This window comes from Hetaerina americana, unplaced genomic scaffold (genome assembly GCF_022747635.1).
Source record: "Hetaerina americana unplaced genomic scaffold, ioHetAmer1.1.p SCAF_107, whole genome shotgun sequence".
Classification (NCBI taxonomy): Eukaryota; Metazoa; Arthropoda; class Insecta; order Odonata; family Calopterygidae; genus Hetaerina; species Hetaerina americana.
Window position 1 is genome coordinate 306138 of NW_027286148.1, and position 23416 is coordinate 329553.

A 23416-nucleotide genomic window follows, 5' to 3' on the forward strand; every position below is an offset into this window, starting at 1 on the left:
GAAAAACTCACCAAACGATAAAACTTCATTGAGAATTTTAATACTTTTATTTGAAATTACTTATTTTAAGTTGATATACATACTTATTTAGAGATAAATATGGAAAATAACTTGAAAGTTAATTTTGAATTTTAAAAATTTTTCTACTAAAATAGCCCATAAATAAAAACCACATAAATGTAAAATCTGTTTAAATCTTATTTAAAGCTTATCTGCCCTTACTCTTCCTTATTCCACCAATTTTCATTAAAAATCAGGATTCAATGATGATTTTTCTTAGAGTACTAAAAACTAGAAATGTTGGTCCTATCTCTATACATTGCAAGTATATACTCTTTAAAGACTTTCACGTAAATTATTATTTAATCATATGTATCTTGTCTAGCCTCAACCTTAGCGTAGCAATATAGGATTGATAGATATTTGCCTAAGAACAAACGAAATTCTTTACTGCTGCTGTCTACTCACTTACTCAAGGTAAATGAGAAGTGTGGCATCCAGTCCCTTAGTCAGCGTGATAATAGCTGGGATGACAGCAGACAGGATGGCTGCGATGGACAGCAGGATGATGCCAATGCGAGGCCTGCTCTTGAGCAGAAGGATGAGGGGGACACTCAAGGCAAACATGTGCGTATCACAGGGCAAGTACCAAGAGTGACTCATGCACTGCAAACAATTCAGAGAAAGAGCATGCATTAAAAGCCACCCAGGAGGTCATTTTATGCATGAGGTAGGTGCAGCTCACATGTTAGTTTATCCTCCATACAATGCTGTTGGCCACTTGACTGGTGAGGTGCTCAGAATATTGTTCTTTACATCATAAAATTCATTGCTAAAGCAGTTTCAGCCAAGATCAAAGTTTACTCTCCATGGAATCAAGTGAATTAATGAAGAAGAACCAGCTGAAAATACATTACTTACACCTTAAATGGATCTTACACCTGAAAATGAATGCTAAAGGGCTTTTATTGATTTTAAGTCTAAGTTTATATTCTACTAATTGAATGGATAGTTCTTTGGAATTATTGAAGTTTTTTATCAGCACTATCAAGTGAATTATAAAAAGGTAATATGCATAAAAGGGAATGGAATGATAATCATATGTGAATAAAGGTTTCTTTTTCAATCATTGCATTATTTTGGATTTTTGGTATTTTATTAATCTCTTTATTGGCTTGCACATCTATCTGTGCATGCACAGTTGATCAGTAGATACCTACAAGGAGCATTAAAATGGCAACAAAGTTGATAAAGAAAAAATCTCCTAGGTAATCCAAAATAATTCTTCATAGAACTCATTGGTTGCTTAAACACTACTAGTAAAATTGAATGCATTATCACCTAATGCTAACTGATTCATTGAGGACAATGTTTATAAATTATAATTTGTTCTAGGAGTAGTTCTCCGGAGAGGAAATCAAGACTTTGTCATTTGCACCATAAAGGACAGGTTATGAATTTGCTAGACTGGAAACTCTGCCACCACCAGGATTCTTACCTGGGTCCTTTGAGTGGGAAGCTATACACTAGCCACTGCATCAAGCTAACTAATTAGTAATTACATTAAAGTGGAATTGGACCCTAGGAAGAGAGGATTTTGAAGAGGAAGTGTCCATACAGATGACTGCACTGGCTGTGTGACCCTTTGGCACACTTTCTGTGGACACCATCACTCAGGAGTATTTTATTTAAAGTATGTGAAATGTTATTATGGTATCAATATAAAACCAGGGAAAAATTTTTGCTCAAGGGTACAGTTTGAGATGTTGTTTTTCTATATGAAATTAATGATGTTCAATTTGATCCCTAAGCTACACCCAATGCAACAAATAAGCTTTATGCAAGCCATGAGTTATTTTAATTTCACAAAAATATCAGTCAATAGAAAAAAATTGAATTTTTCAATAGGTAGTTACCTACCATCCTTTCAGGGTTAACATAATTATTCACATAAATCATGTTTGTCCACCAATTCTCCCAACATCTCTCTCTCTCAGGATCTATAATCTTCTCCCAGAGTGGACCAGACCCAATCTTGTTTAAGAGGGTGGAATAAAAAAACACCAGGAACATGAAAACTGGAGTCAATCTGCAAAGGAACATGGGACAGTAATTTAGTTTTTGCAAGAATAGAAAAAAATCAATCAATCAGCTGAAATGATGGAAATACATAGCTTTGGTGAATAATCTAAGGAAACTTTGAAGGATTCCCCGTTTTATTTTTTGAAAGAATGATCATTAAATTATTTCACAAACCATGTGATCACATTCAATTGAAATTTCAGAATTCGACTACAAATAATCTCATTACCTGCAGGCCTACCTACCAACTGGTCGTAAGTAGTTTTGAGTTATGTAGGTACCTATTATGTATTTTTAACTTTAAAACTTAAAATTATAATTGCAATGGGAGAAACAAAAGAAACTGTCCCATGATTAGATTCAAGCCCAAGGAGTGAATATTTATGAGTGGGATTCTGACTTGGGAGCTTAGCACAAATGCAATGTAATGTGTGTCTGTCACACCCATGGTAGACAAAATTAGTTGTGAACAAAGTTTTGTGCACTGTTTTTAAGGGCTATTTCTCTGATTACATATTACCTACCTTTCATAAGGAGGAAGGAATTGATGATAGGGATTTTAGTAAGGATGTTCAGAAAAGACTCATTAAAACTTTGATATGGAGCATAGTTAGGTTCAGCATGGAAATATGTTAGTTGAAGTACGATGATAGGCATAGATTGAAGGCTTTTGAAATGTGGATGAGGAGAAGGATGGAGAATATGAGGTGGACAGAAAGGAAAACAAACAAGGAAGTGCTAGGCATGGTAGGGGAGGAGAGGGGACTGTTGGGAAAAATCCAATGGAGTTAGGGAAGATGGATGCATAGTATTTTGATTGCAAATGGGATGTTGAATACTGTGATAGAGGGGAGAGTGTTAGGAAAACAAGGAAGGGGCAGAAATAGGATGGGAATGTTGGACGGAATGGAGGGAGGAAGAAAATATGCAAAATTAAAAAGGGGCTTGTTGTAGTGTTGCGTACCAGATTGTGCTTTGCAAGAGGGTAAAGAAATTGTCGTTGTACCATTGCATTCATCCAAAACCTTATCTTAACTGATAATATACTTATAATTTATAATAATTTTCATGATAGTACAAAAATGGGAACCTTTTGTGGCCATCCTAGTTCATCTCTACCCTAGCAAAATCAATTCTGGATGAGTGAGAGCCAACTTCAATCTTCATTTGCTCATAATTTACCAATGCGTCCTTTTAATGTTCATATTAGATTGTGATTGTGATCAAAAGAAAATGTAAAACTCATGAACCGATATGTTCCTATGAATTTAGGATTAATTATAATTATTATTTATTCTATGGAGTTAAATTTTTTCTAGATTCCAGATTGGAATATAGGAATTTGTCTACCTGGAGGTTTAGGAAGTTATCCTTTGAGAAACTAACCTCATATAACGGAATACATAAATCATAAAGATTCCATGATTCTTCCTTTCCAACTCCTTCATTAAAAAGTAGACTAGAAGGAATGCCCCAGAAGTAAAAAAAGTGTCAACAACAAGATCTCCATGGAGGAAACATGCATGCAGTGGATTCCTATTATTCTGAAAGAAAAAAAGATATTATTCCAAGATTTACAAAGCCAGTAAACTCTAACATTGTTTGAAGTGACATTATATAGCACCAACAGAATTGAAATTTTGCATTAGAGTTGTGTACCTGGCAAATGGAATAAATGCCAAAGAGATGCCATTGATTAGTCTGCTCAGATTGAAGTTGGGACTTGAAATTGAAGTTGGATACTTGTCCACAGGAAATGATTTACATCCTCTCCATCTCTTAGAATTGTTCATACTGGTACCCTAGCTATGAAAAGCTTACCACTCTCTACTCTATATACAGACTTTCAAAAATACTCTCCTTTTCTGAAACAGTCAGTTTAATAGAAGTAGTTGGCAAACTCAAGCAAAGAAACTATTTCAACTGTCTGCTTCTTGGTAACTATGTACTTGTGTTAGACATTTTGATATCATACCTATTTTTTCCCAAATTTCAGGAATTCATTGAAAGAAAATTTCCATTTCAATCAAGTTTCTGCTCTGTAAGTCCCTGAAATTCTAATACCTTATTTCTTCATCAGGTCTCCTAGTGGCATAACATTTAGCTCAACACCCCACATCCACCTCTGAAGAAGGAATTTTCAATTTGCACATCTCTGGAAACTGCGACCTTAAAAACTCATTCAGTTCTACTGATTGAAGTAAGAAAAAAACACTTACTTGAAGGCCTCTATATGAGAAACATTTTTTGGCCATGAAATATAATGAAGCAAAATTTAATCATGTCAAATTATCGGAAATTACCATTTGTCTATTTATTTGCATTATATATTTGCTTCATATGACAACCATGACTGTTATAGAATTTTGGAAAATAACCGTTATCTAACTAGTTTTATTAAATATGTCATGAAAAATTTATTATGTATGTATAAATGTTTCATAATCATCATTTAATTTTAAAACTTAAAAAAATAACACAAGAAATGTGTTTAGGGTATGCAAATTTTCATAAAAATGCATATAAATCCTATTATTATTAGTATTTCACCAGTCAAGGTAGTTTTTGGCTGGACACAGTTTATAGAATGGTACAACAATACGTTTCCTTGCCTCTCTAAACAAAATACAACCTAATGAATAACTGATTGAAGCACTTTTCCACTTGATACTTATCAAGTGGAAAAGTACTTCAATCAGTTATTCATTATGTTTGACTTCCACCACATCATGCCTGAAGTTACTCAATTTAAAATACAACCTGTCTTCCAATGCTACAAAGAGCCCCTCTTCAATTCCAAATTCTTTCTTCCTCCCTTCATTCCATCCAAAATTACTAATCCTATTTCTAGCCCTTCCTTATAATGCTCTCTCCAGTATCAATCACAGTCTTCAACATTCCATTGCCAACCAGAATGCTCTGCATCCATCTTTCCTGCCTCCTTTGGATTTCTCCCATAATCTTCTCTCCTCCCCCACCATACTTAGCACTTTATTTCTTTTCCTTTCTGTCCACTTTACCATCTCAATCCTTCCCCAACTCATATTTCAAAAGCCTCTAATCCATGCATATCATCCTGCTTCATTGAATATCTGTCCATGCTCTACATTACCATGCTTCATATCAAATTTTGACAAACTATTTCTTAGCATCCTTCACCAATATTCCTGTTATCAATTCCCTTTTTGTAGTGAAAACTTCTTTGCTATGTTACTACTACTTTGATCATTTTGGTCTAAACCACTTCTGAGGTACGTAAACTGCCCTACCTGCTCTAGTTTCTGGAGTTTTAATATTTACCTTAGCCTTCCTCTTATTCAAAAACTGTATAGCATCTGTTTTCTTTATATCAATTTTGATCCCATACCTCTTGAACGTCCTTTCCAATTTACTCAGCAATGCTTGCAACATCTTGGCTGGCTGACAAAATAGAGCTTGGTCATCAGCAAAACTAACTGATGTCATGAATTCCCCACCGACTTTCATTCCTATCTCCAGTTCTTCCCATGCCTCTTTAATCATTTCCTCCACATACAGCTTGAACAGTGCAGGTGATAATGGACAACCCTGACCTTTTTCCTCTTTCTAACACTGCCTATCCTCACTCTCCATCCTCCACTTGCACCTGAGCAGCTTGAGACATGTACAGGTTGCAGATAAGTCTCCCATCTCTCCAATCTACTCCTATTATCTGCAATGCATTCATTGATTTTACAAAATTTACCATACTGAGTGCCTTCTCAAAATCTGGGAAGCAAATACTTCCAGATTTTATTCTATGCTCCTCTCCATTAGTGACCTCATTAGTGCTATGGCATCATGTTTGCCTATCCCTTTGCTTAAACCAATTTTTTACATTTATTCTCATCTCATACCTGACGCTCTCATTCAAATGAATTTCCAATGCAACCAGAAATGTTGGTGATCCCTTGTCTGACTGGCTAACTATAGCTTGAATGACTTCTATTTAGGGGGATGTATCTTCGAAGGTGAACAAACGTATATTTAGTATTGAAACTGTTGATGGGGTGATACTGATCCATTCACCAGAAAAGTCAAGAACCAAGAAGTGGAACTAAAATTGAAAATTGGACTGGCATTGGAATCAAAGAAATTGGGGCCACTAATTATTAGTTCATATGCTTAACATTGAAAACTGGGTACAGAAATAATTATATGAAATGAACTTACCTGCCAATTATAGTAGATAGACTCTAAATGTTTCAAAACACATAAACATTTTTGTAAACAATTAATTAAACTTTCAGAATTGTAAAATTAAATCAGTCAAAAATGCAAAAGTTAAATATACACAGGTAAAATGCATAGGATGGGAGTCATAATATTGATTTAAATATAAAAGAAAGTTTGATTCTATTACCAATTATGTTTTGATGCAATCACTTGAGTTAAATTTCTATGAAATGCAAAACTTAAAATTTTGCAATTAGAGCTCCAAAATAATTTCTCACCTCTTCTACAAAGATCGAATTCTGTAGTGGTCCCAGTAAGACATGGATGAACTTGTGTGAGATCATGACGGAAATTGTGGAGATGAAACGGATGCCAAACATGACATTGAGACCTCCAACATTTTCCCGTTTCCTAGGAAGGTGGATGAGGTTGTTCTTAACAGAAAAGCAAAGCAGCAAATTTGTCATAAAACCTGCAAAGTGAATGGGCAGTGGAATGAGTGGATGCATCATCTATGGGCTTGTTTGATCCATGATTCTGAATAGTGTGAAGAAAAAAAATAATTGCCCATTGTCAGTTCAGTGAAGTGCCAGTGGAATGGTACAAGTATATTTCTCAAAGCTGAAAAGATTGCTTCAATATTTTTATAATGTGCAATTAACTGCAGTTAAAGATTGTGTCCATGAAATGACGAAATTTGTGTGAAATAAAACAATATTTTGAAAATGATCAGAATAATATCTTTCAAGCATATTAATATTCACAGACATTGACATAGCATATCCATTGGATATAATACCTGTTTAAGACACAAAAAAAATAATTCACTTTCATTTTTATTATTCATACATATATCTTTTAATGCTCCACTCTTTACTTATCCACTCACCTCAATGATCAAGTTTCTGAGCCATAAATAACTGTACCTCAAAATTAAGTTCTCAGTAATTTTTCCTTTATGTATTCATTTAAAGTGCCTGCCATGGAGTCCCTCCTCTTTGAAAAATAGTATCATTATCCAAAATCAATTATTAAAAAAAAAATTCCTTTCTACTTTCCCCCTCTTCTTTTATACCATTTCCTAAATAGCTGAATAGTCCCATCTGTTCTAATTAACAATGTTCTCTACAATTTACAATTCTTGTATGTCCCCCAACTTTAATGTTTATCTTTGCATTCCTACTTCGTGAAACTCTCATTACTTCTGTTTGATTAATTGTCAATCCTTAAATATCACACTGATTTTGCAATTTACTGAGGAATGATTTTAACACTTTCGCTGATTTGTTAACTCATGCTTAATCATTATAAAATATAACTGATTTAATGAGTGCCACGACTAATATCACTCTAGTCTCCAACCCTTCTCATGCCTCAGCCATTTCCTCAGCATATGTATCGAAAAGAATTGGTGATAATGAGTGTCCCTGTCTCACTCCCATGCAGAGCACCAGCCATCCCGACTCCATTCTCCGTCTGCACCTGTGCAGTCTCTTCCCCACCTCTCCTGTTTGTCTTTCATATGTGTTCCTATCCCTTTTCCTTATATCTATTTCCATGTATATATACTATTGATATAGAAACACTCACACGAGCAGTTTAATATTTGGATGGTACAGTAGAACACAAATGAAATAGATAACACTTTAAAGGACACTCACATTGTGTTGGTATATGTGTGCTTTTTAAGCATTCATTTCTATCATAATGAACTCGATATAGCGTGCTATTTTACTAGGCATGTGGTGTAACCCCAAAACTGGAAAGTAGTAGTCAGGAGAAAGGTACCTGTGGCTCAAAATAGGTCTGAAGAAAATGTCAGAAAGATTTTCCTTAAAATATTTTTCCTTCACAGTCTTGCATTCACTGCTAAAAACAAAAAGTATATCATATTCTTTTGTTTGTTTAGATATGTATCATAGATACTTTGATATCATAAACAGAATTACTATTCATGGCAAATCGGTTGCACTTGGTGCCAAAAGTCTTCGCAAAGGTCAAAATTGCCGGAACCCGATTCCAGTTTAGGCGAACGAGATGGACACCGGGAAATACTCGCCTATTCTCAAGGTCACCAGCAGGTAACTTCGCTTAGGTTAACGCTACGGCGTCTATCGCAGTTTCTTTGAATCACAAATGTTGAGAATTTGATTTTAATCTTTAAACACCTTGTATTATATCGCTTCCTCACACTTCAACTCCTTTAGCACGGCCTTTAACTGGTAGCTCAAGGGCTTAATTGAAATGCCCATCCGCAAGAGTTTAGCACTGTTGACCGTGCCTTTTCTTAAAATATATCATCACATCGGCGAGAATATTTTATCAAGCTCTCCTTAGGCTGATATATACTGCAGCACAATCTATGTCCACATCTGATCCACAAATAGGCGCTCTCTCCTCGGCAGATTACCTTTTTCCCCACATACCATTGTTCTTCTTATTCTTGCAAGAAACACCGAGTGACAAAGTTGGAATCGAGTTCCGCGGTATCTTTTCCATTCATTTATTCCCTTAGGCATGGAAGCATTGCTTTGAATTCTAATAAATTACACACAAAACCAGTGAAATACGTTATTTCGAATTAAAAATTCCATTACGTCGCCCCTGGCTTCCTCCTTTCCATGATTTGTACTACGAAGAGAATAAATGTTATAAAAGGCGGCATTTTGTGGGAAAATGTTGTCATTTTCATCTTGGCAGTTTCTTGTAATATTAAACCGGATTCCTAACTTTTAATGGCAAGAGCTTGCCAATAATCCATTCAAAACAGGCGAAAGTGTTTTGATTGTGTTGATCATCGAGGTATCGCTTATAATTATTTATTAAGATAAATAAACTGATCAAACACATTTGAGCAATCAATTTAATCCATGCAGCTAGGTATTACCAACTTTTCTTCCATGGTGAATCTTGAACTTTTATGCTCGCTTTGAGGATACGAACTGGCGACATCTTGAAGGAGGGACTTCAAACGCCGCAGCCTTTTTTCCATAAAATCATTCCATGAGGACTTTTTCCATTGATTCGTTCGCATTATACTTTATTTAGACTATTCCGACTACAACTCATTCCTCCTTGACCTCACACGCCACAGAAGAAGCCTTTCTGACCAGATTGCTCATTGCTGAGTGCTAAGGAAAGACTTTCTGTCTTCCCAAATTACGTTTTGCTACTATTGGAGACCTTAGGAAAATGTTATGCACTGAAATTGGAAATCCAAACTAATTCATAATATCGACTAATTAAGACTCCACACCAATCACTTACCATACATGTAAGAATCGAGTTTTAAGCCTTAAGATAATAGTTTCGGTGAATAACAGTTTACACATAAAGTATAGTACAATTTATTAATCAACGACAACCTCAAAAAACCTCGAACGTATTACTTAGCCTGGGAATATCTTTGGCCTGGTCATACTCAATGCTCTTTTTTGCCATACCTTTATCTTTCCTGATGTTTTCTGAAGACGGGCCCAGATATATGTCCAGAAATGTGGCTGATGATGACAGAAGAATCATTGTTCCCACCAGTGCACTATATTTGAAATGGAAGGTCAATTTAATTACTACAAAAATTTGCAATGATTGAAAGTGAAAATTCAATGAGAGATGAATTTGAGACACTTTCTGATTTATATTCATGAGTTGTTAAGTTGACGATCATTATATTTACCGACTTCCATTATTGTTAGGAGGAGTGCATATAGGTGATGGCTAAATTTGTCAAGTAATACCTGGTGTAGGTACATATTTATATCATTTGTTAATCCAAGCGGTTTCCATCTATTTACATAAAGACTGTGTTAAAAAATTTCTTTGAAAGGAAAATATGAATTCAAACACTCTGCATACGTGGCTGAGTGAAAGGCTAATCCTTTCTATTATTAGTCAATTTAATTGATTTTAATATCTACCTATGTGGTCACGTATACCAAAAAGATTTTATTGTAAATTCATATAATTTTTTTAATTTGTAAAAAAGTGAGGAAGACATAAAAAATTTGGAAGTCTCAAAGAACTCCTCTCAATGTATATGAACTCAATTTGAATAAAAAATCGAGGTAATGACTTTTCTACCTCAACTGAATTTTAATAAATGGGTTTAATGCCAGAAAAATTAGTGTGGAGACATTGAAATGCTGTCAAGATAGAGGCTAAACATTGAATTCCCAATGCGAGAGTCTCTTTTCAAATTCAAGTGATGGATAAAACAACGCATATTGGATGGGAAATATTGGTCTTGCCGGGAAAAGTACTTTTAAATTTACGAGTTTGGTCCACCTGGCGCAGAACTGCAAGGCATACTTTGAAATAAACTCATTCAAAGAATTTCAAAGAACGCTTAGGTCTGAACTCACCAGAATGCATAGTCCAGCATGTTCCAAGGCTTGGACGTCTCCACTTGGCACAATTTTGGATCAACTGATATGTCGATGTCCATTCCGAGTTCTTCTCCCATCTCGGGGATAACTCTTTGGAGAGCCCGTTCTAAATCATGGGCCGTGCAAAAGGAGGGAATGCAAAAGGCCCAGTGGACCCAGTCCTTCCTGTGTTTCGACCGGTCACCTTTGAACTGAAATGGAAGATTTGTGGGCATGTTTATTTGCCATGCTCATGTAAACTGGGTTTTGTACAGGATGAAAATGAAAAAAAACAATTGAATAAGGTGGGGAAAACGTGTGGGTAGCAGAGGTAAATTTGAAGTAGACAGGGAATGTTGCATAAACAGATATTTATTATAGGTACCTAATGAAAGATTTGGTCGAGGAGTGAGAGCGTACGGAAATGAGAGAAGAGGGAAGGGAAGTGATTATGCATCTTGAATGGCATGAAGGGTGAGTTGGAGGAAAGAATGGTGAGAAGGTTTTCTTTTTGATTTTTCTTAAATTTTCACTTTTCTTTTTCCTTGGGCTTTTTCATGCTTGACATATCTTCTAAACGCTCTTGATAAATGGAACCGAATCGTCATTGAGAAGAGGGCAACAAGTGAGCGAGGGGCGGAGTGGGGCGAAGGCTGAAGGCGAGTTGGAAGGGTCTGTGGTGTACTGACCTCTATCGTCTCCCACGCGGAGCTCTTGGGCGGGTAGGTTAGGGCGTAGGGGTCGAGGGGGGGCGTCTCCGGCGCCCTTTGGTGCAGGCGCCTCTTCCGCGCCTTCTCGTTCTCCTCGAGGTGCAGGCGGGCGAGGCAGTATTGCCCCCGGAGGACCTCCTCCCCGGCGTCCACCTGCACGCCCAGGCACTCGTCGAAGTCCCCCAGGCGGTAGTAATTGCCCGAGACGTATCCTCCGGGGAACTTGGCCGACGCGTCAAACACTGAGTGGGAGAAGGAAACGGCGGTTGAGGCACTGGCGTCTTCACCCCTCGACAACGAGTGGTACATCTACACTCGTGCCGAAGGACGTGCGGGTCCGACTTGTGCCTTCCTCCCATTGCCCCTACAAGTGCCAGTAAAGTAAAGATAACCCTGCCCACTATTACTCCCATCCCCGGAAAATAGTATTTTCTGGATTTAAGAAGGACAGTATTCTTCTTTAATGACGAGGTCATTAAAGAAGAATACTCTCTGAACCAGAACCTCTCTTGGGGTGAGAAATCTTGGAGCAAGATGGTTTGGCGAACATAACACTTTGTTCTGTATTATGTATTCTAATAGTGAATACAAAATAAAATTTTGTACATACTACTAGAGACATAAAAGAGTTAATTATCGGAACCTTGAGATATTTTAATTACGTTCAATACGTTGAAAGAATACGCCGAAAAACTCTATGGTAAACCCCAGTACGCCTATGTACAACCAGTAGGTGAGTAGCAAAAGAATATCTTTGGACCTTAAGCATTATTTAACGGCAAAAGACGAAACATTTTGTTTCAGGTCATAAGCATAATAATTTTTTAATAAGAAGATCGCAGTTGGGTAAAAATTAATGGTTTAATAGCCATAAACATGAACTGTAATCGTTATAATATTCTATGTTGAATTTCAAAGAGCGTTTCAGCTATTACTATATAAAATAACCATCATAATTTCTCAGGACTAACAGCATGATTCAAACGTTTCTTTTCATGCAATCACTACGAAAATTTGAAATTCTACCGGTAAAACTTGGTAAATTGCATTATAATCTAAATCTGAAAAAAGTGCTTATGCCAATAACTATGAGGAAAACTGGAGTATATGGAAATATTTAATTTTTGATGTTCACTCGATTCACAAATAGATTCAGTTAAAATTAAAGAATTTCGTTTTTGGAATATTTAATTTTTAATGATCTTTGAGGATCTTTGATACTTATGAGATCGAATCCTTAGAAAGTATTTGTTGCGCATGGAGAGCGTCTGCGGTTTTTTTATTTGGAAAGATTTGGGCGCCAAGAAATTTCTGAGGATTTTTATTTTAAAGAGCGTTTATTGTTGGGATCTGGTATAATGGAGGCACTCTATGTTATTGGTGGTACATATTTCTTTTTTCTCTCTCTCATTTTCTCTATCTATCTCATTTTCTATATTCTTTTTATTCTATAGATTTTTTACATACACTTTTTCTATATATTTCTATCATACTATAAACACGCAAAGACTCATTCAACCATGACAACCCGCCCAACGGGGAAAACAAAACAAATTCATAGGATAGGGAAAATGGATTGAAACACACGTAAAATACTAGTGGGAAATGACGAAGGGTAGGGGAGTCCAGGTCAAGAAAGGGATCAAAGGGATTTCCCTCCGAAACTCTACCAAAGATCGGAAAAACGGGGAAGGAATTAATAGTTCTTAACTTACGCCTAATTCTTGGAGCCCGGGGAATGTGCCAGACCTCTTAATCAAGGCCGTTCCGCGAACCTGTGGCAATCAAAGAGAGAGAGAGAGAGAGAGAGAGAGAGAGAGAGGTGTTCATCGTTCCGCAACGTTGCCCTTGGCCACCAAAAGCAAGTCAAGTTCAAGTAACACTTTCACTACAATTTTGACGTGGTTAGCAATCTTTTATCGGAAATTTTAGTTAAATATATGATTTGTTAGCAGCTGAATTTTTTCCTTTCTATTTGAATCGAATTTTAAAATTTTGTTCATAAAAATAGCCTCACTACTCTATGAAATTACAGGGTCCGTACAATGGGTATCGGGACTGGTTCGCTGTAGCCTCAAAGGAGCGGTGGATGGGGGTCCGACCGGTCGGCTCGGTAGAGGGGCCCCCCACCACTTAGGGGCACTTTAGTTCAGTCGCCTTCGGACATGCGTTGACAAAGGAGGTGGATTTTAGTGACGTGTGATTGTTAGTAGTGTCGTCGCGCCAGCATGGATCGCACCGTCGAGCCCTGAAGTTTTACGTTCTACGCTCTGAAGTTTTACGTTAAACTCGGAGATATCCGCGTCGGAGACCCTTGAACTCATTAAACAGGCTGATGGGGATGACGCCTTAAGCCGCACAAGAGTTTTAAATTGGCACAAAAGCTCGAAGACGATCCGCGCGGACGCCCGACGACCGCTCGAACCGATGCCCAGGAGGCAAAGTGAAAAAAGTTTTGGACACTTACAGGCGTTTAACCATCACCCTTATCAGTGAGGAGACCGGCCTTGCGGAACCAGAACCATCCACACCATTGTATCAGAGGATCTTTGATGAGGAAAGTGTGCGCCAAGCTGGTGCCGAAAGTCTTGAGCGAGGAACAAAAACTGTCGCGGGTGGAAATTTAGCTGTTGACAAAATTCAGCGTGGCAACGTTGCCTCAGCCCGCACAGCCGTTGCACAGCTCCAACCTGGATCCGTCTGACTTTTTCTTGTTTCCCCGAATAAAAAGGGAGCTCAAATTATATCGGTTCGACTCCATCGAGGCGGTTCAAGCGGCGACGACAAAGTCTCTCAACAGTATTCCGGAAACCGACTTCCAGCGGGCTTTTGACGGGCGGCAGACGATTGATTGATTTGATTTTTGGAACCAGTCCCGATACTTATTGTACGGACCCTGTTTAGCCCATGTGTAATACTTTTAATCCATTTAGCTACATTTAAAACGGTCCAATTTTCTATAAATTGGATATCCGCGAACCTGAAAAAAACGAAAAAACTTGGGTCAGCCGCGGAATTCCGTTCTCCTGGAAAGATCAGGGAATTCAGGAGGTGCCCTGAAATATTTGATTTTTCATAAGTTTTAGAGAAAATACTATAATGCGCCTCTCTTCTGTCATTTCCAGCTTCACATTAGTTCCCTAAAAATTCCCAAGGCGGCGAGTACTGATCAAGGTAATGACTTATTTTGTTTTACCTCTTAAAGGATTTATGATTCGATGTCCATATATAGATAGTAGTCCATTCAGTAGATCCGAATGGTTTAGAAGGCGGTGAATTTTGTAAACCGGAGGAAATTTTTAAGTTTTTACATCGGATCCCGAATTTCCTCAAAATGATCTGGGGCCTGCGTGTGACTTTTAGACCTGTCTTTGATTAGTTATTTTCTTAGATTTTTTACGTGGGCTGTCCGGAAAGTATCCAGCCATACAATATTTTGAGAAAAAGAACCTATCTGGAACAATGAGGTCCCCTTAGTCCCCTTCGAAGTACTCCCCTCGGGATGTCACACACCAATCCCAGCGTCTCCTACAATTTTCAAAACAATTGGCCAAGTCCATTTTCGGAATAGTCATCAGCTGCCTCGTCGCAGGTTCCTTTTTCTCGTCAACCGAATGCTGAGAAGACAGGGCTTTTGTTTCAGGGCCAAAGTCGTACACCCTTGACTTATCTCCAGTTATGACCTTTCTTAGAGAACCTGGGTCATTATTTGCGGCTTGGATCGAATCCTCTGCAACTGCAACACGAAATTCTTGACGCTGACGAAATAAAAGCGAATGCCACGAGGCAGCTGATGACCATACCGAAAAAGGATTTTGCCGATAGTTTTGTGAATTGGAAGAGACGCTTCTTCCTTTCTAACTTTCTTCCTTTCTCGAAGGGAACTAGGGCCTCATTGTTCTGGGTGGGCTATCTATATCACAATATTGCATGGCTGGATCCTTTCCGGACAGAACTGGTATGTCTCTCCATTGTTCTCTCCCTTGTTTGCATTTTTGTTCAGTTTCATTTATTGTGTATTGGCGCATTTTATTTTCCACGCCTTAGAGCATAATACAACATCGTGATTAGATTGAAATTTTAGTCTTTAAGTAAAGGTCTGCTTTTTTGCGTGCTTGCTTTTCCAAAAATTTCTGTTCGACGCATCATTTACGTATTCTATAATCCGAGCACTCTCGCTCTTTCTTCGAAATAAGTTTTTCTGGCATCGATCCAAGTTACGCAAAGCGTCAAATTATCCAATGCAAGCTTGGGCCGCCATAAGTTTCTACTTTTCCACAAGACGCGAAAATTTATGAGGCTCGCCCAGCGGAAGAGGGGCTCCGCATAGGCACCTTCGGTTGACTGCGTCTCTAAGGAGAGAGCACCGTGGCGCAACAGTGGCGAGTTGGGTGCTGGAATCCCCCCCCCCACCCTCATCCCACCAATTCTTCGACTTCCCTCTCTTCTCCCCTATCTCTCGACCGGCGCCAGAGATCCCAACCGCCCCTGGTGCCTCAAGAATGCGCCATGCAACGTTGACGTTCCAGCAAGACGGACACCCAACAGACCAAACATTGCCCCTGGCATTTGCAAGAAACTACGTTCTTACACATAATCCCGCTAATGATATTCTCTCGCATGAAAGACATTGCTTTAAATTTATCAGGACATGATTATCAGCGGCTAATCTACGAAGGTAAGGTACATCCATACGTAATACAATAGGTCGAAAACGTTTCGCAAACAAACGCAGGAGCAGTTAAGAACATTTCACTATGAAAGTTAGGAGGAACCATCGTGCAGTTCCGATTTTCATCTGTTCGAGCTCCTAACAACATTATTTGGGCTGCCGATGCTTTGAAAATGATGATGCCGTAGTCCAAGAGGTTACCCTTTGGCAGCGACACCAAACAAACAAAGGACTTGTAAGGAAATGGAATAGGTGTCTGAACGTACAGGGTGAATGTGTCGAAAATTGAAATAGTAAATTTCAGGAAGTTACTTTGATTATTATTTTCTCTATTAAGTTTCGTGAGTTATTTATTGACTTATAACACAAATCATGAGATGAGCAAACTTAAAAAAATTACGATAAAAGAAATAATGGGCCTCAAAAGTTGTGGCGTGATACAGTGAAGTTGAATTCTACCAGTTCGTTTACGTAACCCGTAAGCCAGCCAACTCTGTGTGGCAGGCAGGTGAATCAACAGCTAGGAAAATTCCAAGAAACTGCGGTAGATGCCGCCACAGTAACTTATAACGGAGTCTTCCACTAATTCTCATTACAACGCAGCCCTACAAACGTGTAAAACCCATTCGCCTTGACCGGGTTCGAATCCCGTTCCTTATACTTAAAATATAAAAATAAAATACCCTAATGATTTTCCCACTTCGCCTTCGTTATATTTTCATAGCAAAGGGAAAATGAGTCCATGAAATCGAATAAGGAATATGCCATCTCTAATTTTAAATTAAACTAGTTCTAAAACTAATTCCCTAAAGATGACGAGTGGCATCATCTTAGAATTGACCTGGAGCCCTCCAGACAGGAGCCTTAAGCAACCATTTAGGCTGAATGGGCGCCTTAGGTTGAAGAATTAACAAAAAAAATCCGATCAAATTGCTGTTTAATAAGTGTGAAATCGCCTATGGTGGTTGCAGATCAATGATGATGGAGTTGAAACGGATGCAGCTTCATCTTCGGCTGACGTCACATTATATTATTTGGGAGCAAATCTCACATGAATTTGGTGGATAAAGCCGTGATCAATAATAACCTCGCGCATTCAAGACATTAGATAGAACTAACCGGATATATAAAAAAGTGAAATGCATATTTTACGAGATGATGGACTCATTGCGTCTGTCTTGCGTGCATCAAACGGAATGGGTGATGCCCTTATTATACGAAAGTCAATCTATGTTAAATAGGTTTCTAGGATATTTCCTTCAGAAGCTGGCGTCAAAAGCTCGTGCAATACGTAGAATAAATCTTTTCCACAACCGCTCTCTGCTACGCTTTCTTTTTTTTTTACTGTTCTGTTTCTAAATCATAGGTTACATCCTCGCGCAAAAACGCGCGACCGGTGCAATCCGAGAGAAAATCTTTCTTAATTAGATCACAGGATTTCTTCACGGACTCCAAAATCCTTAAAGAGGTTTATCATAAACGAAAACGTCATGTGTAAGAGTCGACGGCATATAACGTTATTGCATGAATATTCAATAAACTTTTTAGTATTTGAATAAAGTTTAAGTGAGGAATTTCATAGCGTTGATGCAAATTTTTATGCAAACGTTCGCTACCATTAGGGTATATTGTTTTCTTTTCGCAACTAAACGATAACTTAGTTTGAGAAGGATGACATTAGTTGGCGGGGGGCAGTTTGTTCAATCAGCGAAATCGAACTAATTATATTGGTAAAATTCCGTCCAATGTAGAATGTTTATAGGAAATTGAAACAACCTTTTTACTTTAAAATGCTTGGGGCACCAAATCCCTCGGGTAAATGGTAGGTGACTCAGACAAAGGAACCAACTGCCTGCTCACATTGAAATTTTACTCGCCATAATTCACAGTGCGAATTGAGCCCCACCTTCGACTACGGAACCAAATTTTGGCTCGATTACTGCGATGCGTTGGAATGCTCCCGAATGGGTAAACCATTGATCAATTATAAAAATGAACGCAAGAGACACCCGGCACAAATGCTACATTTCTAATGCATCTACAAAATGTCTTGCGATCCACTGAGTAGGTGTGTGGAAGAGGGGAAATGATTTGTGACCCCTAGCAAAACACAACATCCTACTCTACATCAGGTCCCTCTTCATCTCTGAGTACTTTCTTCCTCCCTTTATCCCGTCCAACATCCCTATCCTGCTCCTTCCCTTTCCTCGTTTGCCTAACATCCTCCACTCTATTACAGTCTTTAACATCTCACTGCCGGTCAATACCACCTTCATCCACTTATCCTGCCTCCATAGGATTTCTCCCAACAAACCGCTCTCTTCGCCCACCATACCAAGTACTTCCTCATTCGTTTTCTTCTCTGTCCATTTCACCTTCTCCATTCTTCTCCACACCCACATTTCAAAAGCCTCCAATCTACGTCTATCCTCCTGCTTCAATGACCACGTTTCCGCGCCGTACATAGCTACGCTCCATATCAAAGTTTTTACGAGTCTTTTCTTAACATCCTTACTCAACGTCCCTGTCATTTATTCTCTCCTCCTTGTGATAGCCTCTTTGCCTAGCGCAATTCTTCTCCTTACGCCCCTACTACTTTGACCGTGTTGGTCCAAATCACTACCGAGATACGTAAACTGTTCTACCTGCTCTCGTTTTTGCCCTCCTATTCTAATGTTAAGCTTGGCCTTTTTCTTTCTAGAAAATCGCATAACCTTTGTTTTATTAATATTGATTCTCATCCCATACCTGTCGCACTGAATTTCCAATTCACTCAGCTATGCTTGCAACCCCTTGGCTGACTGACAAACTAAAGCTTGGCCATCAGCAAACCTAACTGATTTTACGAATTCCTCGCCCACCTTCATTCCTACCTCCAGTTCTTCCCATGCCTCTTTAATCATTTCCTCTACATACAGGTTGAGCAGCAACGGTGATAATGGGCAACCCTGCCTTACACCTCTTCCTAACACTGCCCATCCGGACTCCCCGTTCCCCACTCGCACCTGAGCAGTCTGAGACATGTATAGGCTGCGGATTAGCCTCCTTTCCCTCCAATCTATTCCTATTTTCTGCAGAATACTCATTATAGTTTTTCCCAATTCACTCTATCAAACGCAATTTCGAAATCTAAGTAACAGGAAGATACCTCCTGGTTGTATTCTTTATTTCTCTCGATTAATAATCTCATTACTGCAATGGCATCATTAGTACCTCTCCCCTTCCTAAAACCAAACTGATCATCCCCTAAGTAATCATTTGCCCTACTCTCCATCCTTTTGTTTGTTATCCTGAGAACAACTTTAGCTGCGTGGGATATGAAGCTTATCGTCCTATAGTCCTCACAAGATGTAGCCTTCACCTTTTTCGGAATAGGAACTAAAACTGATCTCACAAAGTCTTCCGGCGAGGTTCCCTCCTCATAAATACTACGGATCAGCCCATATAGCCTCTTCCTCCCACATTTTCCTCAGCATTTTAAAAGTTCCACGGGAATGTTATCTACCCCCACGGCCTTATTTAGTTTCATCTCCCTGCCCTTAATGCCCTTTCTATCTCATTGTCTAGTATGCCTGGACCTAAGCTGTCTTCCTCTACGTCATGTTCCTTTTCTATGTCTAACTTTGTTGGTCTAAGTTCTTTACTATACTATTCTTCTATTTATTCCTTCCATCTCTCTCAGTTCTTTCCTGTATCAACTATTATCTTACCCGCCTTATCTCTAACCGTTAGCATAGCTCTTCCTTTCTTACTTCCCGATAACGATTTAACTTTGCTGTACAGCGCACCGATTTCACCCTTCCTATGCAGATTTTCCATATGCTCATATATATATATATATATATATATATATATATATATATATATATATATATATATATATATATATATATAATTTTGTCGACGTAACACGGAAGTGTTGAATAATATATTGGACAGCAACAAACGATATAGACACACATAAAAAGATCGCTCACACGTTATTTCTTGATCATTTCGCCGGAATTCTGCCCCGTCTTCATCGGAAGGTATAGAAGTAATCTAATTATATTACTTCTATATCTTCCAATGAAGACGGAGCAGAATTCCGTCGAAATGATCAAGAAATAACGTGTGAATGATCTTTTTATGTGTGTCTACTACCTTGATCAAAAAGTTCCCGGAATAACCACCGTGTGGCGCTCCCATCGTTCCGATTTGAGTTCTGTTTTTTTTGTTAAATTGGTACATCTGTTGTTGATATTCCCTTTAAATCTTAGTGTCATAACTTGACATTTGCAAAAGTTACGTAGCCAAGAGTACATCTATCTCTGTGTGTGTTGGCGATTTTTTACAATTGCAGAAATGGATTTAAATTTGCAACAACGAACTTGTATTAAATTTTGCGTAAAAAACGGATTTAGTGGCGCACGGACGTTGGAAATGTTGGAAAAGTGTTTCGGCAACGATTCTCTAAAAAAAACGGTCGTTTACCAGTGGCACGAGCGGTTCAGAAGTGGTCGTGAGTCAATCGAAGATGATGAACGCAGTGGCAGACCATCGACATCGAAAGTCGGTGAAAAAATTGATAAAGTAAAAGAAATGTTGGTCAATAACCGCAAATTAACCATCAGAGAAATAGCGGAGGACTTGAACATTGCCTATGGATCCGCCCAAGACATTGTGGTTAATGATTTGGGTTTCCGTCGTGTAGCAGCAAAGTTGGTGCCAAAAGACCTCAATTTCATGCAAAAAAGAGACCGTGTTGACGTCGCAAAAGACATGATTTGCGAGGCTGAATCCGATCCCACATTCATCAAAAGGATCATTACTGGAGACGAGACGTGGGTTTATGAGTACGACACGCAATCCAGACATCAGGCAAGTGAATGGCGTTCACCAAATGAGCCGAGACCAAAAAAACCACGTCGTTTTCAGTCAAAAAAGAAGGCAATGCTGACGGTTTTCATGGATTACAACGGTGTAGTGCATCATGAATTTTTGCCAGAAGGCCAGACAGTAAACAAAGAGTATTATTTGGGCGTTATGAGACGTTTGCGTGAAGCAATTCGCCGAAAGAGACCAGAAATGTGGGCAGAAAACTCGTGGATTTTGCACCATGATAACGCACCGTCGCACAGTGCTATCATTATTCGTAATTTTTTGACGAAAAATGCAACAAATACCATCCAACAGCCACCGAATTCACCTGATTTGGCTCCCTGTGACTTCTTTCTGTTCAATCGAGTTAAAAAACCATTACGGTGAACGCGTTTTAGCAGCCGAGAGGAAGTAATGGAAAAATCGCAGGAAGCACTGATGGACATACCGAAAACCGAATATAAAAAATGTTTCGAGGATTGGATCAAGCGCTGGCATAAGTGTGTTGCAGTCGATGGGGATTACTTTGAAGGGGACAATATAGATTTAGATGAATAAACTTGTATTTTTAATTTTCTGAATAAATTCCGGGAAATTTTTGATCAAGGTAGTATATTGTTTGTTGCTGTCCAATTCATTATATATATATATATATATATATATATATATATATATATATATAATAACAAAATTAAAGTAGATGGTAAAAGTTATTACTTGTCTCTTGAAGCCGTGTACTTGTGTGTAGATAACGTGTATGTAAATTCACTTTTTTTGTACTTCTGCTTAAACGGCGTTCTGAGATTACTTTATTGTCGAATCGTTGATTCGTACCCTCGGAAACGAATAATGGCTGTGCTTTGTTGCGTCACAATTCGCATTTGTGGATGACTCCGTTGAAAGATACTGTCACGACATCTCCTACAGCTTCTGTGAACTCATCAAGAAGGGTTTAACCCTCGAGTGTTAAAAATGCTTTAATCTCGTGGACTGTGGCTCTACGCCCATACTACGAATTCCTGTGACATTGTATGCACGGTATTTCGTCACAACATCTGGTTTCTTAAATACCCCCAAAATTTCAGAGTGTAAGAGGAAGCCTCGTTAGCTTAACGGGTTAAAGCGGTCGACCGGGCATCGAGGGAACCGGGTTTGAATCTCGATTAAGGGGTTCAATCACCGGTCAAGGCGGATAAATTTTACCCTTTGAAATTGTTGAATTCTAATGACGAAATAACGAAGCGCTGACTAGCATACGTTTTTAATTTCTCCAAATCTTAAGGAAAGTATGGGAGGAGGGAGGCTAAAGAGGATAGGGTATTTGACCTTCTTCGAGAGAATTCCTTTCCGTGAGTCCAATCACACACGGTTTCGAGGTCCATATCTCGAATCATTCGAGGTCGGGCCTCGTAACTCGCGAACTCAAGGTCCGGGATTGTTCCGAGGGTTTCCATTCGAGACCCAGTTTCTCCTCCCTCTCCCCAGGGAATCGACACGCACCCCCGAGGGGTGACGGGTGTATACTTACTCTGCACGGCCCAAAGGGTGAAGTTTCCGAGGTCGGTGATTAGGTCCCTTGAGCTGTTCCTGCAGCCGGGACCGCCCACGTGGCCCAGGGCCTCCACTACGGCGCTGTACAGCTTGATGGACGCAATGTGATGGTGAGGTCGGGCTTCGGAGTTGACCCAGCCCACCCTTGAGGAGGCGGTCACCACCCCTCCACGGGGGTCTATCACCTCGCCGTTGGCCGAAGAGTTTGACAATAACAGAACCGCGATGCAGGAGTACCCGGCCAGGGTCGCGATTGCCCCCCGGCGCGACTCTGTACGGTGACGGTCGCCATGAGATGTGTTGACCCTCGCCGCCATCTCAATTCAACGATCGGAAGATTTGGCTGCTTCTTCTTTCACTTATTGCAGTCCTATCGTCTGTGTCAAATGCTCTGTACGCGCAAATGTGACCGCTTATTTTGTTCTATTTCATTTACCTGTGTGTTCTTGTAGAAATAAAACGAAAGTAGCACTGAAGTTTAACACCAATTAATTCGTGGAGAGGGAAAACTCGGAGAATTATTATGGAGGGCGATCTGTGATTCAGGTTCTCTCTCATGTGACGGATATTTTTTTGACTCTGTCGAAGAGGTGAAAGAAGTTATCACACCTCTCAACGGATTTTATTAGCTCTCTTCCAAATGCGGAAGTTGCACTTTTTGCAATAAATAAGGTTATGGCATTTGCGGAATGCTTGATGTTTTAACTGAGTTTCATAATCAGTTGAGGTTCCTTATTTATACTTCCGAAGCGTGATATATTTCAGAACCTTTGCAGGAATAAATCTCAATACTCACTTTCTCAATGTATGACTCGTTGACATAATACTGCCCTTAAGTAACGTGACTAGCGAAAGAGATAAGTTAAACATATAAAAATAAACCGAGGAAAAATGGGCCATAAACATTAAAATTACACGATAGAATACACTAACTTTTACGACTAGCAATAACACTAAACTATATCTTTAGGATTTCAAGGATT

The 23416-nt window shown here is 38.9% G+C and overlaps 1 protein-coding gene across 1 annotated transcript; it reads right to left on the reverse strand.

Annotated features, from left to right (window-relative positions):
- Positions 1-468: 468 nt before the first annotated feature.
- LOC139700719 (nose resistant to fluoxetine protein 6-like) lies at positions 469-22750 on the reverse strand. The gene is made up of 8 exons (XM_071599167.1): positions 22411-22750; positions 11330-11592; positions 10638-10852; positions 9666-9814; positions 6555-6748; positions 3469-3626; positions 1921-2089; positions 469-666 (listed from the first exon to the last, which is right to left on the reverse strand). Exons 1-8 carry the CDS (start codon positions 22748-22750, stop codon positions 469-471), a joined length of 1686 nt encoding a protein of 561 aa, XP_071455268.1.
- Positions 22751-23416: the final 666 nt, after the last annotated feature.

Coding starts and splice junctions, on each gene's coding strand:
- LOC139700719 (XM_071599167.1), bottom strand. CDS start 22,750: ATGGCGGCGAGGGTCAACACATCTCATGGCGACCGTCACCGTACAGAG. Junction 11,593..22,410: donor CACCCTTTGGGCCGTGCAGA/GTAAGTATACAC, acceptor TCTCCCACTCAG/TGTTTGACGCGTCGGCCAAG. Junction 2,090..3,468: donor TATGTATTCCGTTATATGAG/GTTAGTTTCTCA, acceptor GTTCCTTTGCAG/ATTGACTCCAGTTTTCATGT.